The sequence below is a fragment of the Protopterus annectens genome, chromosome 6.part0 (genome assembly GCF_019279795.1).
Source record: "Protopterus annectens isolate FY-2018-M chromosome 6.part0, PAN1.0, whole genome shotgun sequence".
Taxonomy (NCBI): domain Eukaryota; kingdom Metazoa; phylum Chordata; order Ceratodontiformes; family Protopteridae; genus Protopterus; species Protopterus annectens.
The window spans coordinates 979,875,060-979,888,213 of NC_056737.1; the positions used below are offsets into that span (position 1 = coordinate 979,875,060).

The 13,154-nt window shown below is 39.0% G+C and overlaps 1 protein-coding gene across 1 annotated transcript in view; it reads right to left on the reverse strand.

Annotated features, from left to right (window-relative positions):
* SEL1L (SEL1L adaptor subunit of ERAD E3 ubiquitin ligase) overlaps positions 1-13,154 on the reverse strand; it is a 579,007-nt gene that overhangs the window by 60,689 nt on the left and 505,164 nt on the right. Inside the window, exon 17 of the mRNA XM_044074620.1 lies at positions 11,574-11,739. Within this exon, the coding sequence (XP_043930555.1) occupies positions 11,574-11,739 (166 nt within the window). The remainder of the gene's footprint in view (positions 1-11,573; positions 11,740-13,154) is intronic.

Below are 13,154 nucleotides of genomic sequence, written 5' to 3' on the forward strand. Positions count from 1 at the left end.
CGGAGTGTAACACATACTGTTTTTGTATTAGTAATGTAGCACTTTCCACACTACAACAGCCTGAAGAACCTGACACAGATGCTAAGGCAACAAATGGCATGGGGTTCCCAATGTCTAGCTCAGAAGGAGAGATGTTGGGTGGGCTGAGTATGAAAGGAGACAAAATGGGTAGGATCTATACTCTGTACCAGGGAGGAATGGTTGGGGTAGAAGAGAGGCTGTTAAGGCAGAATAAAGATGGGGCAGATACCCAGTTAAAACAAGCAAAATACAATGTTCTAGAGAATTGAAAAGATATAGTTTTATTTCAACAGATGAAGTTAAAAGTTTGTGAGTATTAAGGCCCAAGGGGCACTACAGAATGATGGAGGAGTAAACTGTATTAAAGGAGGGGACTGGCAGTTTTGTTACACTGGAGGATGCTTGAATAAAAATGAATGGGGAGTGAAAGCAAAAATACTGAAAACGGGGCAAAGGAAGGAGAGCAGCGAAGTGTATCAGCCAATGATAACATGGAGGGGATAGACAGAGAAGACAGGGTGCAAGGAAAGGCAATGGGGACAGATTACAGAACAGGATAGAGAGACTCTAATCAAGAATTCTGGTCAAGAATAAAAAAAATATGGAAAATAGAGAGGTGGTAATTCAATGACTAAAGATAGAACTGGCAGATGATAATGGGACTTTCACTACAGAAATGTTGGGAGGTCAACAGGAAAAACAAAAGAAAATGCAGTGGCAAAATTCAGCAAAGCATGATGGGAGAAGCATGCAAAGTAGTTTAGTCAAACATTTGGAAGAGGTTGGAAAGGACAATATCCAATATCATACCTGGCATTAGGCACCCACCAAACCCAAAGCCTCAGGGAGCCCCTGATTATCTCCCCATGTATGAGGGCCCCCACATGAAGCAGCCACTGGTTTCTCTGTCTCCTCCACTCCTTGCTTGGCATCTCCTGGATGTTCACACAGCTGTGTAATGTTGTGCAATTCTGTATTTTTTTTTAAACTTGCCTGTAAGCTGCACTCAAGACTGGCTGCAGTAGCCAGCAAAGTAAGTTCTAGTTTCCTGATTGGCTGCAGCAGCCAGTAAGTTGTAGTTTTCTTTTTTGTTTTGTTTTTTAAACAGTAGTGATGAAGCAAGAACCTGATTGGTCCTTGTAAAGCACTTCCTGTGTCAACTCCTTTGTAGCAAGCATTGCTTTTCTTCTTGTTTTTCAAGAGATGAGTTTTGCTTTGCTGTAATTGGTGGTCTGGCAGGTCAGTTCTGTCAATTACTGACCTACGGATGGATGTAGGATTCAAGTTTTCCAGGAGCGATCGTGGGACCAGTGAAGGAGCTGTATTTTTAACTGCCCTTCTAATGGCAATTTCTAAAAGATCTGAAAAAAACATCCTTTTAAGGGCAATTTAAAAGGGCTGAACTGGTCTGGTCTGTTTGGAGTAGAGGCAAGCAGCATATCAGTCTGCAGTTATGAAGAGGAAGCAGTGGATCAGTAGAAGCCTTTTATCAACTGCAGAAAAGGTAAATTGCTGGGTTTATTTTTAACTTTATTTTTTGCGGGGGGGAGGGGTGATGAAACCTAGGGAGAGGATTGTGTTACTTTTTTGTGCAGAGTTCTTCTGTTAACATGACTGGGGGGGGGGTGATGGGCTGTGGTCGTAACAGTTTTATTTTACCTTTGCCCAGAATTCTTCTGCTAAGACATTGAGGTACCTGATGGTATGCCTTTGTTCTATGATCATTTTTTGCTTTGTCCGGAGTTACTGTGCTAAGAGTTTGGTAGAGGGGGCTGTGAGAATGTAGCACAATGTTCAGATGTTTGCCTAGTATTTGTCTTTTCCCATTAAAACGTGAGGTCACACAATGCATTTTACTGCAAAATATATTATTACAGTGCTTTTGCTTGCTCATAAGCACACTGTTTTTTAATGTTATACCTTTGTGTACTCATTTTGTTTTCACTTCTTCCAGAATTATTGTGCTGAGATATTTGGAGGGTAGGGGCTGTGAGAATTCTGCAGAATATACTGATGTTTTAATGCATGCTAATACAGACCCTGTTCTGCTAATGAAGTTTATCAGAGCAATGTTTTAAACTATCCCTGGTATTACGCCTTTCTTCTGCAGTTTTTCTGGCTTTGCCTGGAATTGTTAAGCTGAGAGGTTAGTAGAGGGGTGCGGCTGTGAGCATGTTGCACAAGGTTTAGATGTTTGACCCATATTTTTGGTCTGTTCCTCATCAAAAATGTGGATTCATGCAATACATGCTACTGGAAAATTCATAACTTTACCATCTTTATTAGTTCATAAGCACAGTGTTTTAAATATCTGTTACGTCCTTGTCTTGTTTTATTTTTATTTAGTTTTTACTGCCTCTAGAGGCATTTGGTGGGGGGCTGTGAGAATTCTGCAGAATGTACTATTAGTTTAATGAATGCTAATGCAAACCCTGTTATTTTAATATTTTTCTAGGTTTATTGTAGCAATGTTTGTAAACTATCTTGATGTTGCATCTTTCTTCTGCGGTTATTTTCAGTTTTGGAATTATGCTGAGAACTTGAGGTTGGAAGGGGCTGTGAGAATGCTGCACAATGTCCAGATGTTTGTTAGTTTTGGTCTATTCTTCAAAAATGTGGGGTCACGCAATGTGTGCTACTGCAAAATCTTATTCTAGCAAAGTTATTAGTTCATAAGCCCAGTATTTTAAATCCATGGGAGGTTGGCATGATGGTTAAGGTGGATACCTTACATGCACGAGGTGCAGGGTTTGATTCTCACATGGGGTAATTGGCTAGGCTTAAAATGACCTACAAGGGCAATTAGCCTAGTAGTAATCTATGAAGCTATGAACCTTAATGTTCAGTCTTGCTGTACTGCTGTCTTCATCATGTGTGGCTGTCTGTGTCCTGGGTGCGCGAATCTGTGTAGCTGTCTGTCTTCTATCTTTGTCCTGTGTGAGGAAGTCTGTTTGAGTGTCTCTATTCTAGTGATGGCAATCCTTTTAGATTTGGCATTTGAAAAGTTCGTAAAATGCCTAACTTGACTCTGCTGGTGTGTTGCCCTCCCAAACAAAAATAAATACATAAATAAAAATAAAATAAACTGTGGGTACATGAGTGAAGTACCAAAGACCAATAAAAACACAAAACTTCACTAGTAAGGATCAGAGCTTCCACAAAACAGCAAAAATCCACTCAAAAGTCTAAAGGAAGTTTATTGTAGAAATCAATTCCAAAAAACACAGACTGGGGTAAGCACTTTCGTCCAAACCAACAAGACTTTATCAAACCACATTGCTTCACCAGTTGAGGCAGTTTCTTGGAACTGATTTCTACAATAAACTTCCTTTAGACTTTCGAGTGGATTTTTGCTGTTTTGTGGAAGGTCTGATCCTTACTAGTGAAAAATTAAAACAAAACAAATAACTATAACTAAAACAGTATAGTTTCTCAATTCTTCAGGGATAAATCTCAACAGAATTGGGGACAAATAATTACTGTCATTATGAAGTGTAAAAAGTCACCACTTTTAGGAGGGATTAAGAGGGAATGTAAAACAGCACATGCTTAGAAATGCAGACTGCTTGCCATTTGCAGAAGTGTAACCACAAAGAGAAAATGTCAGCACCGCCCTTTGCAGACTCTATCGAGACAGTATACCAAAATAGTCTTTGAGGTTAACTTCCTTACCTCTGAGCAGTGTTGCTGAACTGGCTCCTGGCACAAACTAATTCAATGTACTTCACACAAGCAACAAATGCAAAAGCAGTTTCTTTGGTAACCCGGGTGGTTGAATGCTGGCGGTCACCCAAAATATCACGGAGTGTCACCTTTGACACGTGTGTCAGGTTCGCTGCCACTGCTCTATTCAGTCTTGCAAGCGTCTCTACTAACTCCATCTATCGACTAGTTTATCTCCAAATACAACTCTATTCCCTCTCCTGCATCTTTTCAGCACTCGCAGTCTTTGCCCAGATACTTCTACTGACTCCAAACTCGGTTTATCACTAAACTCCAGCTATTGTTTTTGTCTAATCACTACACTCTATAAATACTAAAGGACTGTTTTTTTTGCTTCGCCATTGTTTACTATGTTAGGAATTCATATTTCTGTAAATGTATTTTAATATCGTAGAGTCAGAATGCAGAAGATGACTTCTTTGTTTTGTATGTTTTGTTGACTGTCACTAGAGCTACTCTGTATACAAATTTATATTCTACAAATGTACTAGATTGTGCTCTCAGCATGAAGTACATAACTACTTTGCTTTGTTGTGTATGTTTGTCATTGGAGCTTTTCTCCCTGAGCCTCCACTGAAAATGGGCTCTTCTAGGTCCAGTGGACTTCCCCAGTCAAAAAAGTAGAAATACTCCTGGATGACCACAAGAACGAAAAAAACAGACTGGAGGATGTAGAAGAAGAGAGAGAAATCCACACAATATTAGCATAATAAAAAACTTTAATCCACGCTTTTGTAACCAAACTTCTTCAGAATAAACTATACATGCTTTACATCACATTTAAAAACAGTTTTGAAATGCCTTTAAATAGGTAGGTACTAGGCTATCTGCCCGAGGGCATTTATAAGCCTAGCTAGTGTGTGTCAGCTTTCGCCGCCCCATTGATTAATTAACTGATCCTCTGTCAAGCAGAGACAATGAAGTGATCCCAGGGGTGTATTTTCTGTTACCCATCCACTCGTCAAGGTTTCCCTTGAAGAGTGTTAGTGAGGGGCTCTGCCTGATGTAATTTGGAATTTTGTTCCAAAGCATGGGGGAGTCTCTGTGACAGGAATCTTTCCCTCCAGCATGTTCTATTAATTATTGTGACGAGGTTTAGCTCACTAGAGCGAGTGGCTCGCAGTGACTTGGATTTCTTTAGGTGGATCATGCCCATCAATTCTGAGTTGGACATGGCTTTGTAAGTCAGGCAGAGATCACCTCTGAGTAAGCGATATGCCACTGAGTACAGCTGGAGTTTTTCCAGTCGGGCTGCATAGGACATATGTTCGAGACCAGTAATCCTCTTGGTGAGGTACTTTTGTGGTCTTTCCAGCTGTTGGAAGTCTCTTGTGAAGTACATCCCAAACGGGGCATTGTACTCTATGATGGGTCGGATGAGTGACGAGTAGAGGGGCACTATAACCTCTTTATTTCTAGATGCGAACCCTTTAATAATTAGATGGGTTACATAGAAGGATTTCCTAACTACTTTGGCAATATGACTGTCAAAGGAGAGATTACTATCTACCTGGGTCCCCAGATCTCTTATTCCCTTTTCTGTATTAAGGGGGCTGCCACCTATGTGGTAATTCATGGGTGTTTTGTTTTTCCCAAGCGGGATTGACTATGCATTTTTTGGCATTTAGCTTGAGACCATGACTTTGACACCAGGTGTCCGTCTCAGTAAGGCCCTTTTGGAGAATGTCTGTGTCAGCCGGAGAGTCAATTATGGCTCCCATTTTGCAGTCATCAGCGAACTTGGTTAGCCATAGTCCTCCTGTGTTTGCCTGTACTTCTGAGAAGTATATGCCGAACAGTAGGGGTCCCAGGACCGAGCCTTGTGGGACACCACTTGTGACTGGTTTAGAGTCAGACCTGGAGCCCGCTATTCTTATCGTGTGAGTTCTGTCTGTAAGCCAGTTGGCAACCCATCTCGTGACGTAGGGGTTTATGTTCAGGCTGGTGAGTTTTTCTATAATTCCCGAGTGGGAAATGGTGTCAAAAGCCTTGGCGAGGTCAAGGTAGGCTGTGTGAACTACCTTCCCCTCATCTATGGCCTTGGTGACTGTCTCAAAGAAGTCAACCAGGTTTAGTAGGCATGATCTGCCCTTAAAGCCAAACTGGGTCGGGTCAAGTGTTTGGAGGTTCCCTATGTCTTTGTTAATGAGTTCCATGATGATGCGCTCCATAGCCTTGCAGACCAGGCTAGTCAGGCTTATGGGGCGATAGTTACCGGGGTCAGTTGTGGCCCCTCCTTTGTGGTGCGGAATAACTGTTGCTGTGCGCCATTCTATGGGCACGTAGCCTGTGGACAGGCTGAGATTGAACAGCGTGTTTAGGTGGGGGGGTTAGTTCGTTCTGTAGTTCATGCAAGACGCAGCCTGGGACACCACCTGGCCCCATTGATGCTGTGCTTTTGGCTTTTGAAAGGGCTGTTTTCACCTGTGCATCTATGATTTCCGGGACACTACACTTTTCTGGTATTGTTGTGGGCCCTTTTGGGGGTGAGGGGGGGTGAAGTTTGCACTGAATCTATCTACCAGGATGTTGGCAGTATCAGAGGGTTCAGTATATTTTGTGTTATTTTGCACTAGCTCAGAGCATATCGGCGAGTTGCCACTTAGATTCTTGACATAGCTAAAGAAGGCTTTGTGGTTATCATTCGAATCCTTGGCGATTTTTCTTTCGAAGTTAGCCTTGAAGGATTTTATGAGGGACCTTAGTTTCTTACTGATACTGATCAGGGATGTCATTCCTTCTTGGGATTTGCTTTTTTTCTGAACTAGTTTCCTCCTTCTATTGTATAGCCTGTTTATGGCAGGGGTCCACCAATCTGGTTTCCATCTCTTAGGGGAGTGAGTCTTGGTTTTGCTAGGGATGGCACAATCCATGCATCCTTGTAGGTGCTCATAGAGTGCATTTGTAAAGGTTTCTGCATCTTGGGCAGCGTTATCCTTTAGCGTGGGGGCTGTGAAACTTACCACCTCTGTCTTAAGTAAGGAGAAATTTGCTTTAGAAAAGTTTTTTTACTGTGGTTTCCTTAGTTGGGGGTGGTGGTGGGGTGTAGACATCCAGAGTGATTAGTTTATGGTCTGATCTAACCAGTGATGGGTTGACCTCTGGTGTGGAACACCTGTCGCCCATGTTGGCGATGACCAGGTCCAATATGTTTTCACCTCTGGTAGGGGAGTTTACCAGCTGATCCAAGGCATTTGAGTTGATAAATTCCAGGAAGTGCTGGACCTGGGTGTTTGTACTTGAGTAGTTTTCCCAGTTAACGGTAGGGTAATTGAAATCACCCAATATCAGGGTGTTCGGTAGGACCTTCATGTTTTCCAGTGTCTCCAGAAAGGCGGAGTGGTGGTCCTGGGTCATGGAGGATGATCTGTAGCAGGCCACAATTTGCACTGCAGATTTGCCTGATGTTAGTTGCACATGGATGATCTTGGAGGTATCATGCTGCGCCACTAACCTAGAGGTGTAGGTGTCCTTGATGAATATGGATACACCCCCTCCTTTTGTGTTTCGGTCCATGTTCTGTGGCCGAAATGTGTGGTATGAGTTGTAGCCCGGTAGTGCTGGGGTGCTCTGTGGAGCCTTGAACCAGGATTTTATACCAATAAAGAAGTCTCTTCACTTAAAAAAATTATACAGTTAATCAATAAAATTTCAAAGCTCAGGAAGTCATTTCCTTATATAGACTCTACAGTCTTTCAAAAAACATTTAATATTAACAGCATCATTTATACCAGGTTTTTTGTCTGAATTTAATCTGATTTGCCATAAAGCCTCCTTTTTGTTCAAGATTTGTTTAAAAAATGCCACCCCTAAAATCATGACTTCCTTGCTCCAGCGCAGAAAACAATAATTTTTTATACATGGGACAGGTGATAGTATGCTTGTAAAAAGCATTTGTCTTGTCTTGTTTTCTAATGTTGTAATAATGTTTTTTATTCTAGCGCATAGAGCTCTTGTAGTCATACCAATATGGAATACACTACAGTATGCACACATACCAGTGTATACAACTAAGTAAATCCTACAAAGAACTCGACTCCACCAACACACAAAGAATAAAAATGTACGAGTCCACCAAGAAGACACTGGTTAGGTGAAACGACAGTAAACACTAGGTTTATTAAAAAACATCCGGTTAAGCACTTTCATCTAATATAAAACTTAGACTTCATCAGAACCACATTTGTTTAGTACATATTAATGTGTTCCAATTATTTTCAAACAAATTAACCCACCAATCCCTATAGCGCATCTCCTCAACTAATTAAAAGTTCCTAACCATAGTTTCAAAATACAAGTATAACACATACCTATCCACTAAATACTTTTTAAAAAGAACATACTCGTAAAATGTATAATTACAAAATTACAAAATATTACAATAATAATGTTAATAGTTTGAAACCTAATTTACGCTACCAATATTGCACAACTAAACTATTTAAAACTGTATATAAATACAGATAAACTAACTATAAACATAACTTTTATATAACTGAATACATCACAACCTGGCTTGCAACACGGGTTTTATCGAAATATACTCATTAATACCTGGAGGTACAGTGGCATTCAACAAAATCTGCCACCTAACCTCCTTTTCACCCAAAACTGACTTAATGATGCCACCTCTAGTAGATATGTTAACTACCTCTAATAAAACAAACTTAAAGGATGTACAACCTTCACTATCCCTTACATGCCTATACAAGGCATTATTGTCATCCTTCTTCCTTATTGCGTATAAATGGTCATAGATTCTATCTTTTAAATGTCTCCCTGTCTGTCCGACATAGAAACTGGGACATGATGTACATAAAGCAAAATATGTAACATTTTTTGTTTGACAATTGCCGTAACAAAAATATATAACTGTTTTACTAATATTACCTACCACTACTGACATATCCTCTAAAATTGCCCCACACTGTTTACAGTGCCCACATTTCCTTGTGCCATTCTTGCGTCCCTTAGAATAGGGGCCATTCCTTTCAAATCTCTTTTTAAATTGTTACCTACACTATTCACAAATCTGGGTTCATTCCCAACTATAGAGAATAGCCTCTCCTCACACTAATATATTCCAGTTAGCTCTAATAATCTGTTTTACCTGTTCAGTACGACTATTGTAAGGTAATATACATGCCCTATTATAATCGGAAACCTCTTTATTCATAATAGGAGAATCTAGGTTCCTAGTGTATGCACCTAATAATGGTTTATATTTAATACCCCACTGATTACTAACATAATCAATCGCATCATTTACAACTATAGTAGGATATCCCCTTTTTCTAAACATCGAACCAATAAAATTCAGCTCCTGCAGCATCTCTCCATACTCTGATGTCATACGTGCTGCACGTACACACACTGTCCTTTAACTATGTTGTTTTTTAACTTTACAGGATGACAACTATTGTATTCCAAATAGCAATTGCTAAATGTCTCCTTCCTGTGTATACTAGATTTAAAACCATTGGGAGTCACAGAAATATATGTATCCAAGTATGCAATGCCCTCTAAACTACACTGATAAGTAAATCTTAAATAAGTAGATGTATTTAAATATTGAATGAAATTAGGAAGGTCATTGATGTCCCCGTCCCATGCAATAAATACATCATCCAAAAACCGGACATAGCATAATATCTGTTGAATGTATTTACTACTAAATATTACATAATTCTCCCAATCCAATAGAACTAAATTGGCATATATTGGGGCACTAGCAGCCCCCATCGCTACACCCTTACTCTGCCTATAAAATTCACCCTCAAAATATATGTAGTTATAATCCAGGACCAGACTCATAAATTCACCAATTAAAGTCACCCTTTCCCATGTAAAATCAGCGTACCTGCGTATACTATTAATAAATCTTTCCATCCCTTCTTCATGTGGGATACATGTAAAAAGGTCCACAACGTCTATAGTGATCAATACTAAATTTGATTTCCACATGGAGGGGGTTAATCTTCCCAAAAAATCCCACAAATCTTTTAGTATGTGTTGCACGTTCATATATATAGGTTTTAGCCATGTATCCACAACTTTCCTAAATGGAAAAGTTTTAGACCTACTACCAGATATAATGGGTCTAAAAGGTGGATGCTGAATGTTTTTATGTATCTTGGGAATACCTATAATCGTAGCCAAAATGGGACGTTCCACTTTCAAATACTGATATAATTCAATGTCTATTCTGTTCTCAATAAGATATTCTTCCAACTGAGCATCAATTCTCCCATAGGCTATATTAACCTCATTAATAGAGGATATCACATATTTGTCAGGATCCTGCAATATAAGTTGTATTTCATTCATATAATCAATCGTCTCATATAAGACAACCCCCCCTCCCTTATCAGGTTGCATTATCCTGATGTTGGAATCATCACACAGGTCACACATGATTTTAGTCTCTTCCTTACTTAAATTATAAGGTGAAATGTGCAGTCTATTATTGTTACTATATCTATACAATTGGTCTATAACTACTTTTTTCAAAACTGGCCAAAGTAGGATGTAAATGTGGTGTAAATACACTTTTCTTATATAAGGGTGTAGGTTCAAATTGCTTCTTGGTTCCATTAAAATACGCTGAAAGATTCAGTTTCCTTAAATATAACTTAAACTGAATAATGTTACCCACTAGATTAAATCTAGTATGGGGTATAAATTTCATCCCCTTTCTAAATAATGCAAAATGGGCATCTGTTAACTCCAGTGAGGTGTAATTATAAATAAAAAAATTATTTTGTCCATATTGTACATCATTATATTTAATGATACAATCCGTGTTACCATCTACCAATTTGCTCTGCTGTCTCTGTACTGTTGTGGCTGTTGTCTCCACCGGCTGTTCATTCTTTTCCCTTGTTGTTCTCCCCAATTGGTCTCCTGTTCTAAAAAAAGACGTATATTGGTCCTGCCTGTGTGTCTTGTTTTTATTTACTGCATCAAAAGTTTCCCCTTATTGTTGGCGATACCAAAGTTATTACTTATTTTGTCCCAATTATACATTTTTCCCTCCTTGTATTGTTGCAAGTCTCTTTTCAATTTGTCACATTTCCTTTTAAAAAAATTTTGAGAAGTATTGTCAGCTATTTTAAATTGCTTATGTTTTGCTTATTGTTTATTTGAAACTATGGTTAGGAACTTTTAATTAGTTGAGGAGACGTGCTATAGGAATTTGTTTGAAAATAATTGGAACACTATTTAATTAATGTGTACTAAACAAATGTGGTTCTGATGAAGTCTAAGTTTTATATTAGATGAAAGCGCTTAACCAGATGTATTTTTAGTGTATACAACTAATTTACTCTTACAGTTAAAATGCCCTGGAACTTTCAAAGTGTAAGGCAAATGTTCTAAATTAAGTAAGGGACGTTCAGAAATGTATCTACATATGTTACAGTTCCCACACTTATAGATGCCCCATCTTTTCTGTGCGGTGTTGGTACAATAAGTTTGTTTTTCTCGCTTTCTAAAATGATTTTTTAAATTATTTTGATTTTCATATACAAACCTTGGTTGGGTCCCCACAATGGATAGCAAATCTTTATTTCCCTCTAAATTTTTCCAGTTGTCAGAAATAATATTTCTGATAATACCACTATCTACTGTCATGTCCAAACAAAAGTAAATACCAGCATCAAATGACTTCCCCAGTCATCAAACTGAAAATAAATAAATAGATGATAAACACAAAAAACATATATATATTCTTCCACTTGTCAGTAAGCTCAGTATAAACTGATTAGGAATGGAAATGTATGCTGAAAGCTTTTTTTTTGTGAATTATGTAATAAAAAGGATAATCTTACTCTGATCAAGAATAAATGCCACATTGCTCTGGGCCACCTCATAACCCTGTTCCGCAAGCAGAAGATATTGTACCAACGCAGCACCAAAGTCGCCATCTTTGTAGCTGTTATATGCCGACATCATTCTCTCTGACCACCGACCTCGCTCACACACGTTCTTGAACAGCTGCAAAGGACAAAAAAAAGAAGCAAAGCCTGACCTTAGTGTCTCATCTTTTAATCTGTTTTTATTTTTTTCTACTGCACTGTAGGAAATGACAGGGTAGGAGCAGTGCATGCTGCCAAGCTGAACTTCAAAGGTTGGAAGATGTACAACGTAAAAGACAAAGTTAGTAGCCAAGAGAACATACTTAGAAATACTGATCATTGCTGAAAAACTGATCAAGTGGGTGGTTAACAGTAATAACTGGTATAAAATGAACACTGTATCTGAAGTGTATCAAAGACGCAGATGCATTTCCTCACAAGTGGTTAAAATTGCTCACTCTTATCGAAGTGCACTGTTCCCATCTGACGTAACAAATGCTCAGGTAGAAATGGAATTGAGTAAATGATGTAGTTATCTTACTGGAAATACAATGGCAGACTAACAGTCTGCAGTTTATTTATTTATTTATAGCTTATTTCATCAGCACAGTACGGTATTGCTTACTTCATCAGCACAGTACGGTACAGCTTACTTCATTCCTAGAGCAAATTACATTATATTGAAGAATTACAGCATTTCCTAGTATACAGGGTTACAGATTGTAACCTAGCTTTAGTGCTGTTATCACATCTTTTAAGTCCCATATACATATGTTGAGAATATGTATGAAGATGACAAATGACATACTCCACTTAGTACTGAGAATTAGTTATATAGATACAGGGAACTAGTATGATATTCCTGGTCTCTTTTGCCATTAATACTTTTCTTGAAATAATAACCTACCTAATATCTGCTCCTTTAGCTATGTGCTCTAGGCACAGACTTTTGAAGACGACTGGTTTGTCACTGTCTTGTACACAAGATGGAGGTCATACTGAGGTAGTCTATATACCACTTACTAAAGAGATAACTGTTAATCATTCAGACTAGCTAATATAACACATACTCTCTTAAACATGCACTAATCTGCTTCCCAACAGCGATGTTCACATCCTACAGAAAGGCATCACTGAGACCAACGACTGGTGTCAGAACCATGGCCTTAAGCTCAATGCCAAAAAATATGTCGTCATCCCCTTTGGGAAAAACCCAGTTCCCATAAATTACCACATCGATGGTAGTCCACTGAACACAGAAGGCGTTTTAAGAGATCTGGGAACACAGGTTGACAGCAACCTCTCATTTGACCACCACGTTGCCACTGTGGTCAGAAAGTCCTTCTATGTGGCACATCTCATTACTAAGGGTTTTGCATCCAGGAAGAAAAAGGTAATTGTCTCCCTCTACTCTTCCCTAATTAGGCCAATCATCGAGTGCAATGCCCCATTTGGCATGTACCTCACTAGACACCTGCAACAACTGGAGAGGCCGCAAAAGTACCTCACAAAGAGGATCCTAGGCCTTAAACACTTGTCCTATATGGACAGACT